The 19,776-nt window shown below is 33.2% G+C and overlaps 2 protein-coding genes and 1 pseudogene across 3 annotated transcripts; all 3 read left to right on the top strand.

The window, feature by feature from the left end:
* Positions 1-2,086: 2,086 nt before the first annotated feature.
* Positions 2,087-2,628, top strand: LOC140972358 (uncharacterized). Its single transcript, XM_073434802.1, has one exon. It carries the CDS (start codon positions 2,188-2,190, stop codon positions 2,401-2,403), a length of 216 nt encoding a protein of 71 aa, XP_073290903.1. The 5' UTR covers positions 2,087-2,187; the 3' UTR covers positions 2,404-2,628.
* Positions 2,629-15,427: 12,799 nt separating this feature from the next.
* On the top strand, positions 15,428-16,181 carry LOC140972357 (uncharacterized; annotated as a pseudogene).
* A 323-nt stretch (positions 16,182-16,504) lies between these two features.
* On the top strand, positions 16,505-19,011 carry LOC140974318 (uncharacterized). Of its 2 annotated transcripts, XM_073437704.1 has the most exons (3): positions 16,505-16,783; positions 17,104-17,926; positions 18,646-19,011. In XM_073437704.1, the coding sequence occupies exons 1-2, from the start codon at positions 16,630-16,632 to the stop codon at positions 17,892-17,894; spliced, it is 945 nt and encodes a 314-aa protein (XP_073293805.1). In that variant the 5' UTR covers positions 16,505-16,629; the 3' UTR covers positions 17,895-17,926; positions 18,646-19,011. The 2 variants fall into 2 exon arrangements, with proteins under 2 accessions (XP_073293805.1, XP_073293804.1); XM_073437703.1 differs by having other exon boundaries at positions 17,104-19,011.
* Positions 19,012-19,776: the final 765 nt, after the last annotated feature.

Genomic DNA, 19,776 nt, shown 5'->3' with positions numbered 1-19,776 from the left:
CCACTGCTATCAACATTTTGTGCTTGTACTTGGTATATAAGTGGGTTCCGTTAATGCTAATAACCGTACGACAATGTTCAAACCCATCTATGCACGGTCTGAATGCCCAAAACACATAGTTCAAAATCTTCACTGTTGGGTTATACGTATCAATATGGTTCCACTCAACGATAGAGCCTGGATTGTGCTTCACGAGGGCGCCCATATATCTCGGTAGTCGTCGAACAGAACTTTCCCATGTTCCATAAACATTCTCAACAGATCGCCTCAAGCTATGCCATGCCTTGTGATACGAAATATTGTACCCAAATTTGTCCTTAATCAGTTGCATTACATATTTGATTTCGTATGAAGGGTCACAACGAACTATACCCACAAGAGTGTTTGCCACCATGTTCATGTCCATGTTATGATGGTCAAGGCCGACATGACTAGAGATACACGTATGTGACCCTCCATACTTAGTGATTTTCCAATAGCCCGACTTCACCTTGAGCGATGCTCGAAGACCCCAATGACATGGCATAGTTGAAGACTTATTTTTGCAGCAAACTTTCCAGAACGTCGATGAGCTTTGGACGACACGGTACTCACGTCGTGCGACCCTAACAGAGTAGTCCTTGACACTGGCAATCAGTTCTTTTTTGTCCTTGAATATCATGTTGATGCACAAATCGCCTCTTTCAGGGTTGTAATAGGTCGTGCGACTTGCATATGGGAGATCTGTAGAATCTGGAATTTGCTCATCGTACACTTGGCTGAAAAATGGTGGATCTTCACAGATTATCGACCTATCCGCTTGAATATTGTCAGGCACCGTACCTTGCCTCCATGCTTGAGATGATGTACCCTCATTTGGAACTTGTGAATAACCGACATCACGTTCAAATGCATTATTATCATCATTTTCATCAACATTACCATCTTCAGAATCGTTGGAAGGTGAATCTTCATCACTATCCTCATCGTGGTAACTATCCATAAAGAAATCACGTCTCGTTTGTTCATCATATGATGTGAACGGTGTAATTTCATACGGATTACATCTTCTTCTTGCACTAGACTCCCATCTACGCCCATCATCTGCCCATGGAATAGTTTGTTCAAAGAGATAAATTAATATTTGTAAAATCAAGTTTTTTAATAAAAATCACATACCTGAAATTTAATAAAAATCACAAAATTATTTCTCATTTATTCAAAATTTTCATTATATTTAAAGTGATGGATTTTAGAAAAAAAAACAAGTTTTTTTTAATAAATTAACCATTGCACTCATTTTCTTTAAACAATATTACACACTACATATAAATAATACAATATCAACAATAAGAAAATAATGTAGAAAATAATAAACATCTATAAAAGCTTCACTTATAGATCATAGGAGAAAAAATGCTTCATCTAACTTGTTCGGATTTTTGTACAGAGCACCAAAATTTATTTTAAACAAAGAGATAAATTAGTACATGTAAATAAAATTGAAACAAAATGTTGAAGAAAAAATACCTTTATATATAACCAACATTCAGCTATAAAATACACTACCACATCATCGCCGAATGCATCTTCATCAATGTCAATACGAATGAATTATTAGTCATGTAAGTTATACATATATAGTGGGACGAAAGCATAAAAAAACAAAAGAATATTCAATGAATATATTTCAATCAGACATTTGTCACGAGATTCGCGGTGGTTACTCTAGCGGTCAAGGAGTCGGGGTCTTAAACCCCAACTCCTCGAAAAACACAATTAGCAGTCGGGGTCTCAATGAAGCGGGGTTACACACCCCACCTTATCATATTCTTTTAAAATTTTAAAATCTGTTATATTTCTAAATTTTTTTTTAATTTATAATATTTATTTAAAAAGACCAAATAGTCAATATTATATTTTTATGTCTAATAAATCAAAAAGTAACACACGAAATTTATTACCACGAGAAAACAAACACGTGTATGCATTCCACCTAAGACCCAATCAAACTTCACCACGCACGTCAACGTGGAAAGACCCACCATTTTATAACCAGCCATCTCTTTCCAAGTCCCCTTTAAAACCCACAATCCGAACATCACATCTCATCTTTGTATCAAGAAATTCTTTAGCTTCCATCTGAATTTGTTCTCTTTCTCTATTCGTATTCAATTTTCAGGTGAAGAATTTAGCTAGTACACGATCATGGTGTTTTGCGTAGAGTGCGGGACAACGAGGAATCCTTGCAGGTGCAGGGTGGTGGGGCCGACACTGGGCTTGGTGGCCTTCGCACTGGCGGCGCTGGTGGAGTGGCCGGTGGGGGCTCTTATTTATCCCTTCCGCCACTCAAAGGGTCGTCGGATCATGGGTCACCCCTCCACCGTGGTCTACCCCAGGGTCTCTCACGCTTTACCCATTTAAATTATGTTTCTGAAGCTCCATTAATGTATCTCCTAAGAACTACATATTCGGTTGTGCTCGGTTCTTGTGCTGTATTTGTAAAGTTTTTATTTTTATTTTTGAAGTTGTGTTTCGTGTTGGATCGAACCACAGGGTGCAACGCCTTGTTAGGGAAGACTCTTGGAAGTTGAAACGCAGCTACTGGTACTGTATTCTGCTCATATATCCAACAACTATATTATATTACGTAATTCAATTTTCATTTTTGGAAAAAGTGGAAGTGAATAGATTGTCGGTACTTATGTTGCAACATGATATGCAACGAAATAAATACCATGCTATAGATCATAAGCTTAATCAGTACAACAACTCGATAGAGCAGATTATGAAAAATTAAGTATAAACAAATAACGAAATCTTGCCCCGAAGATTAATAAAGCGGATAAAGAAACATGGAAAAAAGTATTAAGCAAACAAAGTAGAATGAACTAGGTAATCACAAATAACATGTAAAACAAATCGAGATCTGTAATAAGTTATTTCTTTTAGAACTAATATGTCCATTCCATAGAGCTTGATGATCAACACATGGCCGAATATTTCCCACGATACAACTGTGGAACCATTGGTAAATTAAGCACAAAAAATACCACTCCAAGAGGAAAATTTGAACTTGAACTTATCGGTCTGAAATAGGCTCGCGAGACAAGCTGCGAAAATAGTGGAAAACCAAGAAGGTGAGTGTTTTCCTGTAATGGGCTGCCTGGAATGAGGAGAATGAGATTTTCTTATATAAGACCACTCCAAAAGTCATCATATCAGTCACACGAAAAGACACCAATACAAAGACACCATTAATCTACACTACTTTTTATCACACCCATATGAAGAGTCCATGTAGACCATTTTAGTGCATCCAAAACTCGGATGAGCTAGATGATCATGTGTCAGGTTAAACAGTGTATAACTGAGAGTAATATTGAAATGAGTTATCTCTTGTGAAGTTCTCATGAATCAGCTTTCAACCAAAAAATATATACATACAATATCTCTCTACTATCATCCATGTGAAAGTTATATGTGTGATGACCCGTTGTTAAAAACGGGCCGCTGTTGGATATTAACAAACAAACATACAACTCACACGCTTTGCGTGAAAGTATATTTATAAATATATTATTATTATTATTATTATTATTATTATTTTTAATGATTAATTTAATTCGAATGAAAAATATAAATATTTATAATATATGATAATTATTAAATATTTTGTATTATTTGGTTGGGTGATTGAAAAATTAGAGATATGAGAGGATTGCAGGGAGAAAATTAAGGAGAATAAAAATAGTAGTCTTTCACCAATAAGATATTTAACTTTAGTGTATAGTATATATAAAACTTATGCTAAATTATAATATTTTCATTCTATTCCTAAATTTACATTTTTTATTTTCTATTTAAGTTATTATTATTAATTGAATTTCAATCACAACATAAAAATACAATATTAATATATTATATTTATATTTATATCCACCTATGGTACATTAAAATTCTAGACTATAATCTATTTCTAGAAAATTATTTTTTCGTCATTTATGTTCACCTCTTCAATTTATTTATATATTTTTGGGGTAATTTTGGTTCTTCGATTGATTTTGCAATTATAATTTTTTTCCGTAGAAGTGCTTAATTATGTGGCATTGAACACATTGGCGCCACATCCAACACTAGGACTAGCGCCATCCATGAGAAAAATATTCGCAAACTTGATTTTCAATATTCAGCAAAAGTCTAATGTAAAATGGTCACACTGTAGAATTTTTGCAACGAGACTTGTTGCTTTCAAATTTTTATTTTGAGACGTACAACACCGATTTCATCCATTTTGGGCTCAGGACGTGAGAATGATACTGAAATTTGACAATACACCATGGAGAAAATCTGTTAGAGCATCGCTTTGATAGATCAGATCCCCTGCAGGTTAGCGCCTAAAGAAGAGAGATTCACAAAGAGAAGTTAAAGAAATACAGAAGGTTTAATTAAACTTGAATTTGGGAATCCGCTCCCTTTTATTTTATTTCTTCTATTTATATGCAGAAATTTTTTTTCCCTTTTTTGGCTTACAATAGCAAAGCTATAAACGTGTTTTGCTCCCTAAAAATCATTCCACGTTTTTTACGGATTCTATCACAATGCCCTACCAATCTCCTGGGTGCACCTCTCATGCATCGAGGCCACTGCTCTAATCCCTCAAGCTCTTCTTGACTCGTAACAAATTAAAATCTCTTAACCATTCTATATTTCTTATGATAGCAAATTGTATACATTATTCATTAGTAATTTATGGTGCAACATATGTCACCGTATACAATTACATATCCTTCTGATGCATTCAGGGCTGGAGCTGCAACTATATAGTGGTACTGTATATCTTCTGCTCGATGTTATTGTGACAAGAGAAAAAGGAAAAAACTCCTGAACAATGTCTCGCACACACATTGTAAAACACTCCTATCTGCAAGTATTTCTCATTCAGGGTCATTTATCGAACCGGATGATTCGTCTTGCATGTCTCCATGGTGGTCCAGTATCTTATTACATGCGCTGAACGTAGTAATAGGGCATAGTTTCAAGCCATGTTTACTTGGGTCGGCGCCCATTTTTATCAACTTTTTCTTAGTATGTGAATGCCAATGATTCCTTACTTCATCATCTGTCCGACCCGGCAAACGTCCAGCGATTAGAGACCACCTAACAACCAAGAAATTAATTTCTTCTCGTGAGAGGGAATATCACAAAATTCGTCAGTATGTTTTTCGTTTTCGTCCGGCGAGTTATCAAAGTTTGATCTTAGTCCTTTTCCATATCGGCACTTACCGATTTCTTGAACTGAGACCAAATTTTGATGTCTTATAGAACCAAAAGCGCAAACAGACATATTTACATGACGAAAATTATATTTTTCTTTGTATGCAATAATTCATTGCAAAATTAGCTAGACTCTTTACCGATTGCCAAGGAGTGCGTAGAGCCTAATAATCAGGTCTTCTTCATCTTCACCGAAGTAATTCCCTTGCTTAATACTTGTCCTTAGGTGGTTCATCCAACGCAGTCTGCAGCATTTGCCACATCGGTGCAGCCCTATATATAAATCAATTGTTGTACATTTTCGTTATCATTCTACTCTGTCGTATTAAACTCATCAATTTAAAGCAATGAACTTTATATATATGCTTTATGTTGTGTGTGCATTTCGCCATTAAAAAGATAAAAAAAAATAAAAATTAATAATGCGATTTATATAATATCAAACTATTTTTTTTCATATCATTTTCCATCTAATTATTAGCCTTTCACGAATTTAGGGTTAATTAAGAAAACATACAATGATTATAGAAATCAAGGATTATAAGTTCTACTTGTACTATGTCTCAATTAAATATCATATATTATTTTCACGAACTCATTTTTTATGTGTCGGTACAATTAAAAATTAATCCAAAATTTAAAAATTAAAGTTCCGAATATGCTGACTTTGAGAACAACCAAAGAAAAGTGAGAGGAGTACTGGAGGAGAATTGAGAAATTATATTAGAGTTATGTTTTCTTTATTATTATGTAAATTTTTTTCCCAAAAAAAAATTAAATAGAGCGGAAGCTGAAGGTAGGCGGCGGGCAACCACCGGCCCCAACCGATGCTCTGTCTCTGATCTTTGAAACAACCTTTTACGATGCAAAGTTATTTACAAAAAAATCGAGTATGTAAGAAAAGCAATATTCAAACTATGACAGAAAAGCAACATTCAAACTTGTCATTCGGTTTAAAACTGAATACATGCTTTAATTTTTTTTGTAAAATTTAATATATTGCATTTTAATTTTAAAATTTGAACCAAAGATCTATTAAAGTTCCCCACCCCCATGCACTCTAATTCTTGGCTCCATCTCCCTATGGAAGTATTAAAACAGTCGAGGTTCATAACTTTATTCATCTAAATACACCAAATGCTGCCCCAACATCAGGAATACATGCAGCCACCATATTGCATTCATTTGACCTACTGTAGTAACAAAATATGGTAATGAAAATACATCATGACTTTTTTACAACACACGGGTCGACTAATTAAATTACAAACATATTGAATTTTTCACTCTTGAATAATTTAAAGTCTCAGATAAAATCATAAAGAAGAAAGTCGAAAAAAGGATGAGTAACAAAAACCTGCCGACTTGGGGACTTTGCTCCAACGCCCTTCGCCATGAACGTTGATATAATCGGTCAACTTACGATCTTCTAGCTCGCTCCACGAGGACTCTTTCTCTTCGTTTTTCTTACTGCTACAACATCTCCTCATCCTTTGAATGGATTACCGAAGCTGTTACGGCCTAATTATGGCTAATACAAAGTTTATTATTAAAGAACCAAGAAAATATAGTGTACTTTTAAATTTATATAAATATAAATGTGTTGGGTGCAGCGAACCCTAGTTGGATAGCACTCTATTTATATACAAAGAAGAGGGCGGTTGGATATGGATAAAGTTACGAGTGGAATGGAGGCTGACTCGTTGACTGGTGGATGCCCCCGATTTTGGTGGGTTGAAATTGGAGTGTTGATTGCCTATTATGAACTAAATCTCTTGTGCACTCACCAACCATTTGCACACATCAAGATTAAACTCATAATATTCTTGGGAAAATAAATTCGTTGTATTATTCTAGTCAATTCATCTCATCTTGTTTTTGTCTCAATCAATTCAAATATAAAAAATAAATAGTTGATTAATTTGTCTTATTTTGAGTTTTTAATTCAATAATTTGTCAAAATTTGGTTTTGATATATTAAATTTTAATTTTCGATTATTTTTCTTTACTTTTTTTTATGTTAATTATGATAAGTGCAAAATTTGCTTTGAAGTGTTTAAACATATAAAATAAATAAAATATTATATGTACAAATTAGATTATAAATTAGGTTACAAAATACATTTGAAATTACAAAATTATCATTGCACTTTATTTGGAAAAAAATCTTTTCAAAAGTGCATTTAAAATAGTTTTATAATTTCAGAACACTTTGTAACATAATGTGTAACCTAATTTGCTGGTATAACATAATCCATAAAATAAAGATGTAATATTGAGAATATAGAGTTCTTTTTCTTATAGTAAAAATCTCATTAAAAATCTTGTTTTCTTGGAATAGTTTATACATAAAAAAACAAGTATCGTGCTTTTGGAGACTTCTAAATTTTTTCCACAATTCTTTATTTAGGATAGGAAAGATGAGAGATATATAATATATCAAATTTGATTATCTATCACTTTAAAATACAAATTTGGTTTTAAAACTATGTATCCATATATGATGACAAATATTTATTTATAATTTTAATCATTTTTCTACGTGACACTAACTAATATAGAGTTAATGTGGTATTGCCATGTGTTATGTTACAACATGACTCTTTTTGGAAAAAAGAATAGATTGAAAAAAAAAGACTAAAATTGCTATAAATTAAATGAATAAGAAACCAGGACTCAATTTTTACAACATTAAGTACTAAAATAAAAAAAAAAACAAATGAATATAGTTTTCCATTAATTAAGATTCATTAATTCATCCTTTTTATTTATCCAAACACCAGTAGTGTCTATCTCTATGTCCACCACTAAGGTGATATTTAATGAGATTAACTAGTAGGGTAGGTCTACCCTGGTTTTTCCTTCTTATTTTCATATTCCAACAAGTCACGGTTTTTAACTTTAGGTCTTTGATAGAATTTTAGAATATGAAACACATATATTGCAATTACTGAAATCGAAATAGTAATATCAAATTTAATCGAGAACCAATCAGGGATGGGGAAATTTAAATGAGAAATAAAAATGTCATGAGCCTAAACCCTCGTAGATACGACTGCATAATGAGCTCATATAAAAACCACCTTATATCCAAATTACTAGCTATAGTAGTACATTTTAACATTTTATTAATCTATTTAAATACTCATCATAATCCGATACCGTATAAATCACAATCACATCTCTTTCAGAACGTAACGTCTTCGTTGTAGTTTGACCACTTAATCCACCCTCCTAAATCTAGAAATGTTTCTACAAGTTTAAGAAATATGCAACACTTCGCACCCCAAGTCGGTTCAATAGGCGGTTCTAACAAACATTTTGCTCAGCATAATACTTATTTTCCCAAATATTTCCCATTTCCCGCAACACCCAAAACAAAACTAATAAATATGCTCGCATACTTTTCTAGCTATATATTTTTTTTAATGAAGGAGTCTTGTATGTAAAACTTCCACTTGATTAGATTCATTTGCCTTCTGATAACATAATCATACCCGACATCTGTCCTTATCTCGTTTGCCAAGTTGAAACCACGTAAGTCTTAAGAGAAGAGCGAGTGACTTTTCAGCTCTCGCGTTTAATGTCAGTTTAATTTCGTGGACTTTTCAGGTTAATAAGATCCTAATGGGCATTGTCTTCGTTGCAGATCAAATGATCATGACTGGTTTAAATTCGGCAGTTGAGGGAATGAAAGTAGCCAACGAGATCGTACAAAGTACTTAAATTATCCGATATTGCACAAAAAATCGAAAATGTTTAAGAAGAATTATAAGTTGGGTACAGTATGTACTTATTACTTCTCTGATCTCTCAAGTTTCATGCATCAACTATGGATAATTCTGACGCTTTTACGTATGATGACATATCGGATATATGTGGCATATAACCCATGTGATCCTTCAAAATAATCGACATCCTTATTTGGAAAACATTTAGCTAGGTTTTTCCCACGCATTGTATTAATGGGTTGGTTTGGGTTCAGAACTTGACATATTTTTAATAACTAGAAAAAAAAAAAACGCGTGTTGCACTTGAGAGATGTTTTTTTATAAGGATAATTTGTTATATGATCAAAGTCACCTAGTGTTTAACTGAACACTATTTCGGTGCACGTCTTTGCACTCGTCGATGACTAAAAGAGAGTTTCTAATACGTATGTTATATTGTTTTCGGCAAAAAACAATTGAAAAACATGATGAAAATTGAAAAATATTGGACAAACATGACATAATATTAGTTGTTATCTTTATAGTGTCTTCCAACCAAAAAAAGATTGCTAGAAGTTGCACCCATATATCTAACTAGTGTTATTACTAAATAGTTAATTTGCATGCATGTTACTACATTTCTCTCTTTGTCGAAAGAAAATCTTCTACAACATTTCCTAATGTTACGTCAATAATGGGTTGCCACATTTATCAAATTCAACTCGTTTTGTAAATGCATCATAATTCACATTAATAAAATCCTTACACATGGTAATGTTATAAGAAATTAATGTTACCTGAAATATAATGTTGTAGATTATTTTTTTCCTTGTTTATGATAATTTGCATGGACTTGAGTCATGGAGCTAGAAATGATCTGATTTATTGGATCTCTTTCTAAATAAATAATTCATCTTTGTATGAATCGATCAAAGCGGATAAATTAGTTGTTCCCAGCAGATGTTAAATTTTCTTTGAGAATGACATCCTATGCGAAAGATTACATTTTTATATCTTTTAATATAATAATAGCCTTTTAATTAATTCAACTATTCATGAACATTCTATGAAAATGATGCATTATTTTCATATTTTGAAATCTAATTAAGCAATTTTTTAAACCAAATGAAGTATATTCCTCTGCCTGCGAAAATGTGTCAAGTTTCAGATATCCATGTTTATTTTCAGTTTTACTTTTATCTAATTTATTATTTTATTTTATTTTGATGGTGTTAGTTTATTAATGATATCTACATTTTTCTCCATATTTTTTCGCGAACTTCTCCCTATTTTATCTCGAAACTTGCATGTTTTTATCTCTTATATATATATATATTTTTAAAAAATATTTCTTGCTTCAAATAATTAAATTATGTGAGCACGTGAAAACCACGTAGGATGGTTACCAATAACTTGGATTTTGTCTTGGTTTGACCTTTTTTCTCCAAAAATCTCTAAATCCAATAAATATAATTTGACACTAATGTTCTTTTGTGCGGCTCATAAGACAATAATAGAATATATATTAAAATTTACCTAAGTAAAATGAAAAGTTTTTTCCTCGTATTTTGAAATATTGGGTGTCGTTCTGGTTTATTTTTTTTTACTTTTTTGTTTAGATATATTTTAATTTATGTAAAACGAGCTTTATTTGCATCATATAAGACATATGAGAGAGAATCAATGTTAAATGAACAATTTTCTTTGTAGTTTCGGGGAAAAAAAGACAAAAAAATCTGAGTTATTAAATAAAAACCAAATTTCGACAAGTTACAATATTAAATCCATAGCAAATCAATTTACTCAAATGACCAAAATCCTAATTTTCTCAATGTAGTATAAACTCGGGTCTACCGATATTGGGTGATTATTAATTAATTTAGCCTACGTACCAAACCATATAACCCGTATTGATGTGTGTAATATCCCTCATATTGGAAAGTACGTACTTTCCATGCCCGTTCACGTGGTAGGATTCAAAGGTTAAGCTCCACCGAAGTATTTTTATTTTTTCCAAATATATCCAGAAGAAGAAAAAAGATATGTGCAAATATATGTTATATCTTCCATATAAATTTTAATAAATATTTTTTATTTCAGTAAAATCAGTACCTTTAAAAAAAATTATGACGATGAAATCTCCAGATTTTACCTTTCAGTACGTACAGGATAAACTCTTTGACTGATGTAGTAGCCTGTAAACTACGTCAAAACTAGGCAGAACATGTGTGAAAGATTTATCCGAGAAAGTTGGCGGTGAGAATTGAAGTCATACAACTGAACATACTCTCTATAAAAAAATTACTATAATTTTCAAATCAATATTCTGTCCGAAAAAATGTTCAAATATTTCATACGGATCATTAGATCAGTGTAATATCATTATCTCAATAACCTCTAGAGGAATTTTTTTCAAAATATTTTTTAAAAATAGTCAAAAAATTTCCAAGAACTTGATCGAAACGAGAGCATACGGTCCATGATTTTAGTGCAAGTCAACATCAACAATTGAAAACTCTAGTCGTAGAGTGGTCATACAAATTAAAGGTTTTAACAGATGAATTTAACTGGTTAATTTTCCTGTTGCAGGTTGATATAATATTTTATTGTATGCCTATCCTCAACAAAATACCAAAAAAAAAAAGAAAAAAAGAAAAAAAAGAATGGTGGTTGAACACAAGCATCAAATATTTATTTGAAAGTGAAATGTAACACACTATTCATCTACCAAATTTTCCTAGCATGCATATAATTTTTAGAAGATAGTGGTGACGGAGGAGGAAGGGAAAAGCGCCAAATAATTGTCAATTGTATGTGATGAAGGGAAGGAAAAGTGAGGATTTTGGGTTATTAGGGGTTTAAGCCAAAATGGTTAAGTATTAGTAATAGAGGTGCCGCCACACGGATCTGGTGGAATGACTCACAATCCGCCAAAATCCGTTCTTTGGATGGATTGAAAATTTGCCGACCCACTTGTCAATTTTTTTATTATATTTAGCGGGTTGGGGCCAGTGGTCCTCAACCCACCACTTGACTTGAAAATTTGTCAACCTAACTAGTTTATTTGACGAGGTGGTGTGGCCCAATTCGGCTGTCGCAACCCAGCAATTGGCCAGATGGAATAGGTTAGAAATTTGTCAACTCAATCCAACTATTTGGCGGTGCGAACCAACTCGGCTGGCCCAACGCACTATGACAACTCTACTTGGTGAAAGATCAAATAATTTTTAAATGAAAGTTAATTAGTGTTAAAAAAAATAAGTGGAGAAGGTAAATTTGAAAATCATTTTGATGGTCTTATAAATCATAAGAGAAAAAAAAGAGAAGGGTAAGATATTTCATAAGAAATTAATTATATATATTCCATATGTCGATTAATTAATGATGATATTATTTTTTTCAAAATATTTTTGAAAAATAGTCAACAAAATTTCCATCAACTTGATTGAATCGCGTGCATGGTCCAAGATCAATTTCCGGGCAAGTCAAAATCAACCATGGACAACAGTAGTCGTGAGTGGTCATATTCATATCTACTACTTACAAGTACTTTAAGAAGTTCAAGTTATAATATTATCTTATCCCCAACACAATAATAATTAAAAATAATAATAATGGTGGTTGAACATACACATTGTTATCTACCAACGAAGCACTTACCAGGCCAGATAACTTTAATTTGGACATAACTTTTTATAATTACCAATGTCATTTAATAACAATTTGATACAATAAATATGTTTTAAAATGGAATATAGGTGGATAGGGGTGGCATGGGTTGGGTCGGATTGGATTCGGATAGTTATAATTGGGTATCCAACATATCGAGTAGGGGAAAACATACATGCTTGTGATCTAAATAATATCAGGTACTTGATAGACAATAAACTCATTATTTTAAAAAATATTTTAATATCATAATTTATTACAAAAAAATTATTAAATAGAGATTTCTTCAAAATATATAGTATAGATTATCTATTAGCTACATTAGTTCAAATAATTAGTGGGAAAGTATTTGATATTAAAAAGTGTGATTATATTTAATTTTGGATCCAAAATTTGAGGACATGAGAAAGTTAAGTTGGTAGAACTTTTGAAATAATATATGTGTAATTTAGATCGTTTTAAAGGCATTTCGAATGTGTTATTTGAATATTATTTACTTTACGAGCTACAAGAGGTAACTTTGTAACATTTGATCATATTTATACTAATATACTTAAAATATATTTACTAATAATCATGAAATTATGGGATATTTTATAATTTATTTTAATATGGACTTCAATATATTTATATAGTTTTCAACAAAAAAATTAAAAAATATAATATTTTTTAAAAGTCATAAACAGGTTTCAGTGTTTTCTAAATATTATGATTTGGAAATTTAGATTATTGAATTGACATCACTTCTATAATTTCATTGTATTTTAGTATAATATTAGTTTGATTCTTTTTAATGTTGTGATTGAAAATAGTGTTTAATTAATTAATTAATTTGCTTAAACCACGAGAGTTGAACCAATAGCCGATGCTTACCAAGCCACCCACTTGAGAAGCTAGTTGTCTCGAGCTCGAGGACGTAGTTATGCTATGAAAGAATATAATATAATTAAAAACTTTTTTTTTTCCTATTGCCATTTATGAAGAAAAAATTTTAAAAAAAGTTTTCAAAATGTCCTAAGAAAATTAAAAATAGAGGGGTATTCGATCATTTCTAGTATTTCAAGCATATCTCTCTCATATAAAATCGAAATCGAGTGATTCTTGATTCTATAGAAGTCTAGGAGAAAAGACTACAACTTTCATGCTTATCACAAATCGGCGAATTAAGAGTTATAATCAAAAGAAGAGAATATCTCGACTTTGTTTAGCTGGACTCAACTTCGGACCGCTCAACTCGAACCGTTCAACTCCAGCCGCCAAAATCCGACCGGACCTTTTTTAAATTCCAACGCCAAAACATCTCGAAATAAAAAAGTGGTTAAAATGTCAAATATGACCTTTTCAATGTTAGAACCAATACATAACTTTTCTAAATAGTCATATTCATGTTTCAAATGTTCATATCATTTTCGGAGACTATAAATACAACATTTTGAAAATCAAACAACAAGTTTTCATGGGAATTCAAAACATGAACAGTCTATATACAAGAAAAACAATCTAGAATGCTCACATACACAACTGACTCACACAAAAAAAAAAAGTTGTGCTTCAAAGTTTAGTTGAGTAATAGTTTTCACACAAAGACATTAAAGTTTATATTTATAGTATTGTCATAAGAGACATTAAACATTATGCAGATTGCGAGATTGCAGTCTACAATTGAAAGTGTGATAGGAGTTTCGATTAGGCAAGTGATAAGTCCTAAGTCGAAATTTGTTTGTACAAATGATTGTAGGCAAAAACTTGTATGAGACGGTTTTACGGATCGTATTTTGTGAGACCGATCTCTTATATGGGTCATCCATGAAAAAGTATTACTTTTTATGCTAAGAGTATTATTTTTTATCGTGAATATCGGTAGGATTGACCCGTCTCACAGATAAAGATTCGTGAGACCGTCTTACAAGAGACTTACTCACCATTGTATAAATAAAATTCTTCTTGTGAATATTTTTCAAGTGGAAAAATTAGTGATAATATAGGAATTAATTAATATTCGAACATGTATATAAAAAAAAATATTGCGTCTCGCCAATACATTTGTACGCCACTCAACTTTTCAATCTGCCTCCTTGAAATATGTTCGATATTCTCTCTCGAAAACATACGTTCCACTTCTCTATTATATGAAAAAACCATCTTCACGGGGAGATTCAGTTGATTTTAATACTCGATAATATTTCCAAGTCAAATCAAACTTGAAAGGAATTTCAAAATAACTAAAATACGAAGTTTCTCGCCAAGTCTTCTTTCTTGATACGCATGATCCAAATCTTTATATCATCTATTATTGTTATCAAATCTTAATATATCATTTTTCAAATATATTGTAATATCTTCAAAATCTTCAACCAATAATCTTGGTATGGTTCGTCTGTGTTGCTGTTGCAGATGATGGGTCTCACTGATGCATCCATCAACCCTCACATTTACCATTGTTGCACGAGGCGTGCACGTCAGAGGCAAACGAAAGCACATCTTCCTCCAGATATTGCTTTTAATGTTTTTTTTACATCTTCCTGCTCATGTTTTTACATGATGTGAAATGTGACGAGGCATGTTTGCCGAGAGTGGAGCCTTGTGTGAAATTTCGTCAATCAACCGGTGAACTTGTAGTTGTAGTCCAGAATTTTTTTGGTTAAATGTTATCAGCTTTGTGGGTGTATGAGACGAGGTCGTCTAGATTCGTAAATCGACAGATTCTTTACGTTACTAATCCAGTAACAAAGCAGTGGCTCGTTCTTCCTCCTTATCCCCATGGCTTTCGAAGTGATTCCGATCATGCTTAACCATTGGTTGAGGCTTCCATGGAGTTTAAAGTGGTGTTCGTGAATGGTATTAGAACATTTGATACGATGAGGCAAATCGTAGTGCTAACTATCGGAGTCGATAAGGTTTGGAGGCATATTGATGTCGAATCCGTATTTCTCACAAGTAGGAGTGCTTTCGAGCCTGACCCAACTGTCACTGGAGGTTTTATCCATTTGATTGGCAATGGTTTTCTTTTGACATTCAATGTAGAGACTGAAACCACTCGTCATTTTCTTCTTCCAGGTCCGTCGTCTGTGAGAACATTCCAAATATGTCTGCCAACGAGCAGCAGTCTATCCTTTTTTCTGCAGCTCGCGAGTTTTATTGGGATGTTTGGGAAATGAATCCGGAAACGGGGGAATGGACTATGAAGCCTAGCATTGATTTAGAAGCTCAAAGTCGGACTAGTTTCGCACACATACACCCATCATACTCAAAACGATTCCCTCTAGTTGGTTAGTACAGAGGGAGGTGTTGGTTTTCGATATTCATTACCCTCGTACACTTCAATAGCTTATAGTGTTAAAACAAGAGAAGTTCAATCCTTTGAGTTGGAGGATACTCTCATATCACACCCTTTTTTCGACATCACGTTAACAGTCTAGTTTGGTTGAGCGGAGACGGCCTAAAAGAGATGGAAGGATACCGACTTCTATTCATCGTCCGCCGGACTTACAACGCCGCCACGGTGAATCTATTTTTTGAGATGGGAAATTGTTTTTATCGGATGATTTTGCCCTTCAACATACAATAAATTTCAGTTTTGTTATCTTCGTTTATTTTGTAATTTTGAAAGTGAGGTCAGATATTATAGACATAATCAATTATTGTTGATGTGTTCGACACCATTTCAATTGAAAGTAAAGTCAGATATTATAGACATAATCAATTATTGTTGATGTGTTCGACACCATTTCAACAATCGTTTAGAGAAAATGTACTGAATTTGTAAAATAAACAAATATGATATGTTAAAACTGAAATTTAACAAGAATGAAAATTTGAAATAGTAATAAGATCACAATTTTCCAACAAATTTATTATCAACAAAAAAAAATTGAAGTAGGTGTTCCATTTTGTGAGTTGGTGTATTTACGAGAAACCACCTTCAAAGTAGAGAAGTAACACACATGACATCCCAAATACCATTTTTAGTCGACGGAAGTAGTTGACAAGATAAATGGCAAGGAGGTTGTATTCCCGCCTTCCCTCTTTCCTCGGCATCTCAAAAACCCAAATCCAAAACCCCTTTACGACACCCAAATTTCCATATTTTACAGATATTACGTCGAGATATTCACAATCCGTAGGGAGCTCTTGTGCGATGTATCAAGGTGGGTAACTCTTCGCTACTGTCAACTACGCAGTTTATGATAAATACTAAGTGAAGATAGTAATGTTTCAACTATGCAGGAAATCTGTTCGTGATAAATACTCAGTGAAGTATTAATAATGTTTTCCTGATTACTGAGTAGTTTATGATCATAAATTGAACAGCTAATGGAAGCATGGAACATTTTTTTCTAACGTTTTGTTAGTTTACTATTATTATTTGGATTAATCAATGGAGCAAATTCTGGTATTTTCTACAATTTACTGTTCTGTGTTGTTTCGTAATGATCGTTTTTTGCGTTTATGTTATCTTCATTTTCAGTGTTTCGTTCATACGCTCGTGACCGGCGTTCAAGTTATGATCTTTTTGGAGGTAAAATTCCGGGAGCAAAGGAGTTCAGGAAGGAGTGGGCAAAGCAATTAGAGAACGAAGAGGATCATCTCTGGACAGGAAGTGAAGATGAAACTGATACCGAAAGGGATGGCCATAGCCGGCTCCAGAAAGATATAAAAAAGGCCAAGAAACGGGCCAAGTATGGCTCTGATAATATTGATGCCGATGACAGTGACGAACTGCATGGCTTGTGGACGGAAAGTGACGAGGAGAAGACCCTTTGGACTGGGGATGAAGAAGATGACAATGATGAACCTACAGAGGCCTTCCCAAACGAGAAAAGTGATGAATATATTGATAAATTATTCGAGTTTGAGGAGAAACCAAAGTATAGAACCCTTGCAGACGCGATGAAAGATGAGGAGCCAGAAGAGTTGTCCCCTGGAAAGCAAGCTCGAAATCTTGCTGTGCAGAATGCTCTGAAGAAACTTAAGAAGGGTCCTGATGGTCGGTATACTAATGTTTGGGAGGTGATGAGTGATTTGGATATTTTGATAGGAGCCTTTGAGGATATTATTTCTGGACCAGAATATGAAGAGCTTCGGCAAGGTGGTCCAAAGAAATTGAATCTTCAGTTTTTTAAGGACATTCAAGCTCGCATGAGGGATCCAAACTATAAGTTCTCACCCGAGTTGAAGTTAAAACCGAAAAACAAGCTAGTTCCCAGAAAGAAATGGCAGAAAGCAGAATCAAGAAGGAGAAAGGCAAAAAAGAGATAAAACAGATGTGCTGTTTCTGTCCGCTGTTATTCGTAATATCTGGTCTTTTCGTAATTGCACTTTATGAGAAGCATGCAAATCATGACCCAAAGGTTTTCTCGGAGTGGTTATCATATTTATCTTCTTTGAACAATGACCATGTATTGTCGCTCACTATTGTAACAGTTTTAATCAGTTCATCATATAGGTTAGATAAAAAAATATATAGATTTTCTACCAATACAAAGTTATGTAGGGTGCCAATACAGGTTCTATCTTTACAACGTGTCCCCAGCTGCCAGACGGGTACATAGTCATAAACTTGTAGCTTTATTATTTTATTCCGAGTAAGACCTATGAATGTTGATGAAGTTGTATAGATTTAAATGGCAAATGCTGGCATTTCATATTTAAATGGGGACATAATAAATACCTGTACAACTATAGTTTCAAAGTGGTAATAACCCCGCTTAGAGTTTTTAAGTCTCCATCCTGTTGCTCATGGTATGAGTAGTCTGTAAGCTATTGTACATCATGGGTATTGATGGCTGTGCCATGACACCAGCATCTTTCAGTATGGGCGATTGGTATTTATAACCACGAGAAAACCCTTCGGTCAAACTTTTAGGCGCAGGAAATCCTCCTGGAACTCTGGATATTGTGTTATTCACAATACTGGTATCCATGGTGCCGATGCCATTGATGCTCCAGATGAAACAACCATCATCCATATACATTTTTTCGTTTTGACTTCCGTTTGGGTACCTTTCAGATCCGCATTCAACGATATCTTCATCAGATTGAAGAGCTGGAAGAGGCTGGTGGTCTTTAGAGGTATTGAGACTATCAAATTCTGCATTTGGTTCAAGTACGCATCTTCTTCAAACCAATTACTTGTTTTTTGTGTACAAATAGCGGCCTGCTTACCAGATTTGACCAATGATTTGATCAATGTTTCATCTACATTTCCTAACACTGTTACCTTCTATTCTTCAGCATCTATTTTCACTTCCTACACGACTAAACGATCAATACCAAGTAGCTAACTACAAGTGAGATTGAAAATATTTTCTTGGACTAAAAAAATCAGATGCTAGAAAATTTAGCAGCTACAGATTGAAAGACAACAGAAAATGGAAAACTATCAATCGATTAATTAATTATTTAATTGAGTAGGAGGACATTGTCTAATACACTAATACGTTGGTTTCGAAAGATTATATTATTGAAAGATAAGTACATAAAATAATTTTTTTTTAAAAAGAATGGTTGATATAGAAATGTAAATAGTATCACGTTTAATATAATTTTTGTCAATAAGATAAATAAAGAATTTTTTTAATAAATTATCCTTCAAATATATTAAAATTACTACCCTAATTTATTTTCCCTCGACTACTCTTCTACCAAACGAAACGGCAACTGCTCCCCAAAAAGATGCAGCAGATATCCTAAACTTTAACCCCACTCTTCCTCTTCTTCCATCCTCCATTTCTTCTCTTCATATATCCACATTTTTTTCTTCTTTTCAAAGTCTAATCTTTCATTTCTTTCTCTCTCTTGCTGCTTCTGGTGGGTAGCACTTGTACGAGGAATACTCCGGTTTCTGATGTTTTCGCACTTGTCTGATTAAAAAAGGGATTGTTAGTACAAGGTGGGGGAGATGGGTTTAGTAAATCTCACCTTGTCCTTTGGATATTGGATTTATTGTTTAAAAAAAAAAAGACGAATAAACAGGAAATAAAGAGGAGAGGATAAGAGAGGTGTGATTTGATCTTCGATTCCTTGCAGAAAGTAGCATTCTTCATGTGATTATGGCCTCCTGCCACTTGATTCTTTGTGAAGACATCTATTTTTACAATTTCGCATGTACTGGACTATACTTCATTTGGTAAAAACAAGA

The sequence above is a fragment of the Primulina huaijiensis genome, chromosome 3 (genome assembly GCF_012295235.1).
Source record: "Primulina huaijiensis isolate GDHJ02 chromosome 3, ASM1229523v2, whole genome shotgun sequence".
NCBI lineage: Eukaryota > Viridiplantae > Streptophyta > Magnoliopsida > Lamiales > Gesneriaceae > Primulina > Primulina huaijiensis.
This window is presented reverse-complemented; position numbering and strand designations above follow the sequence as displayed.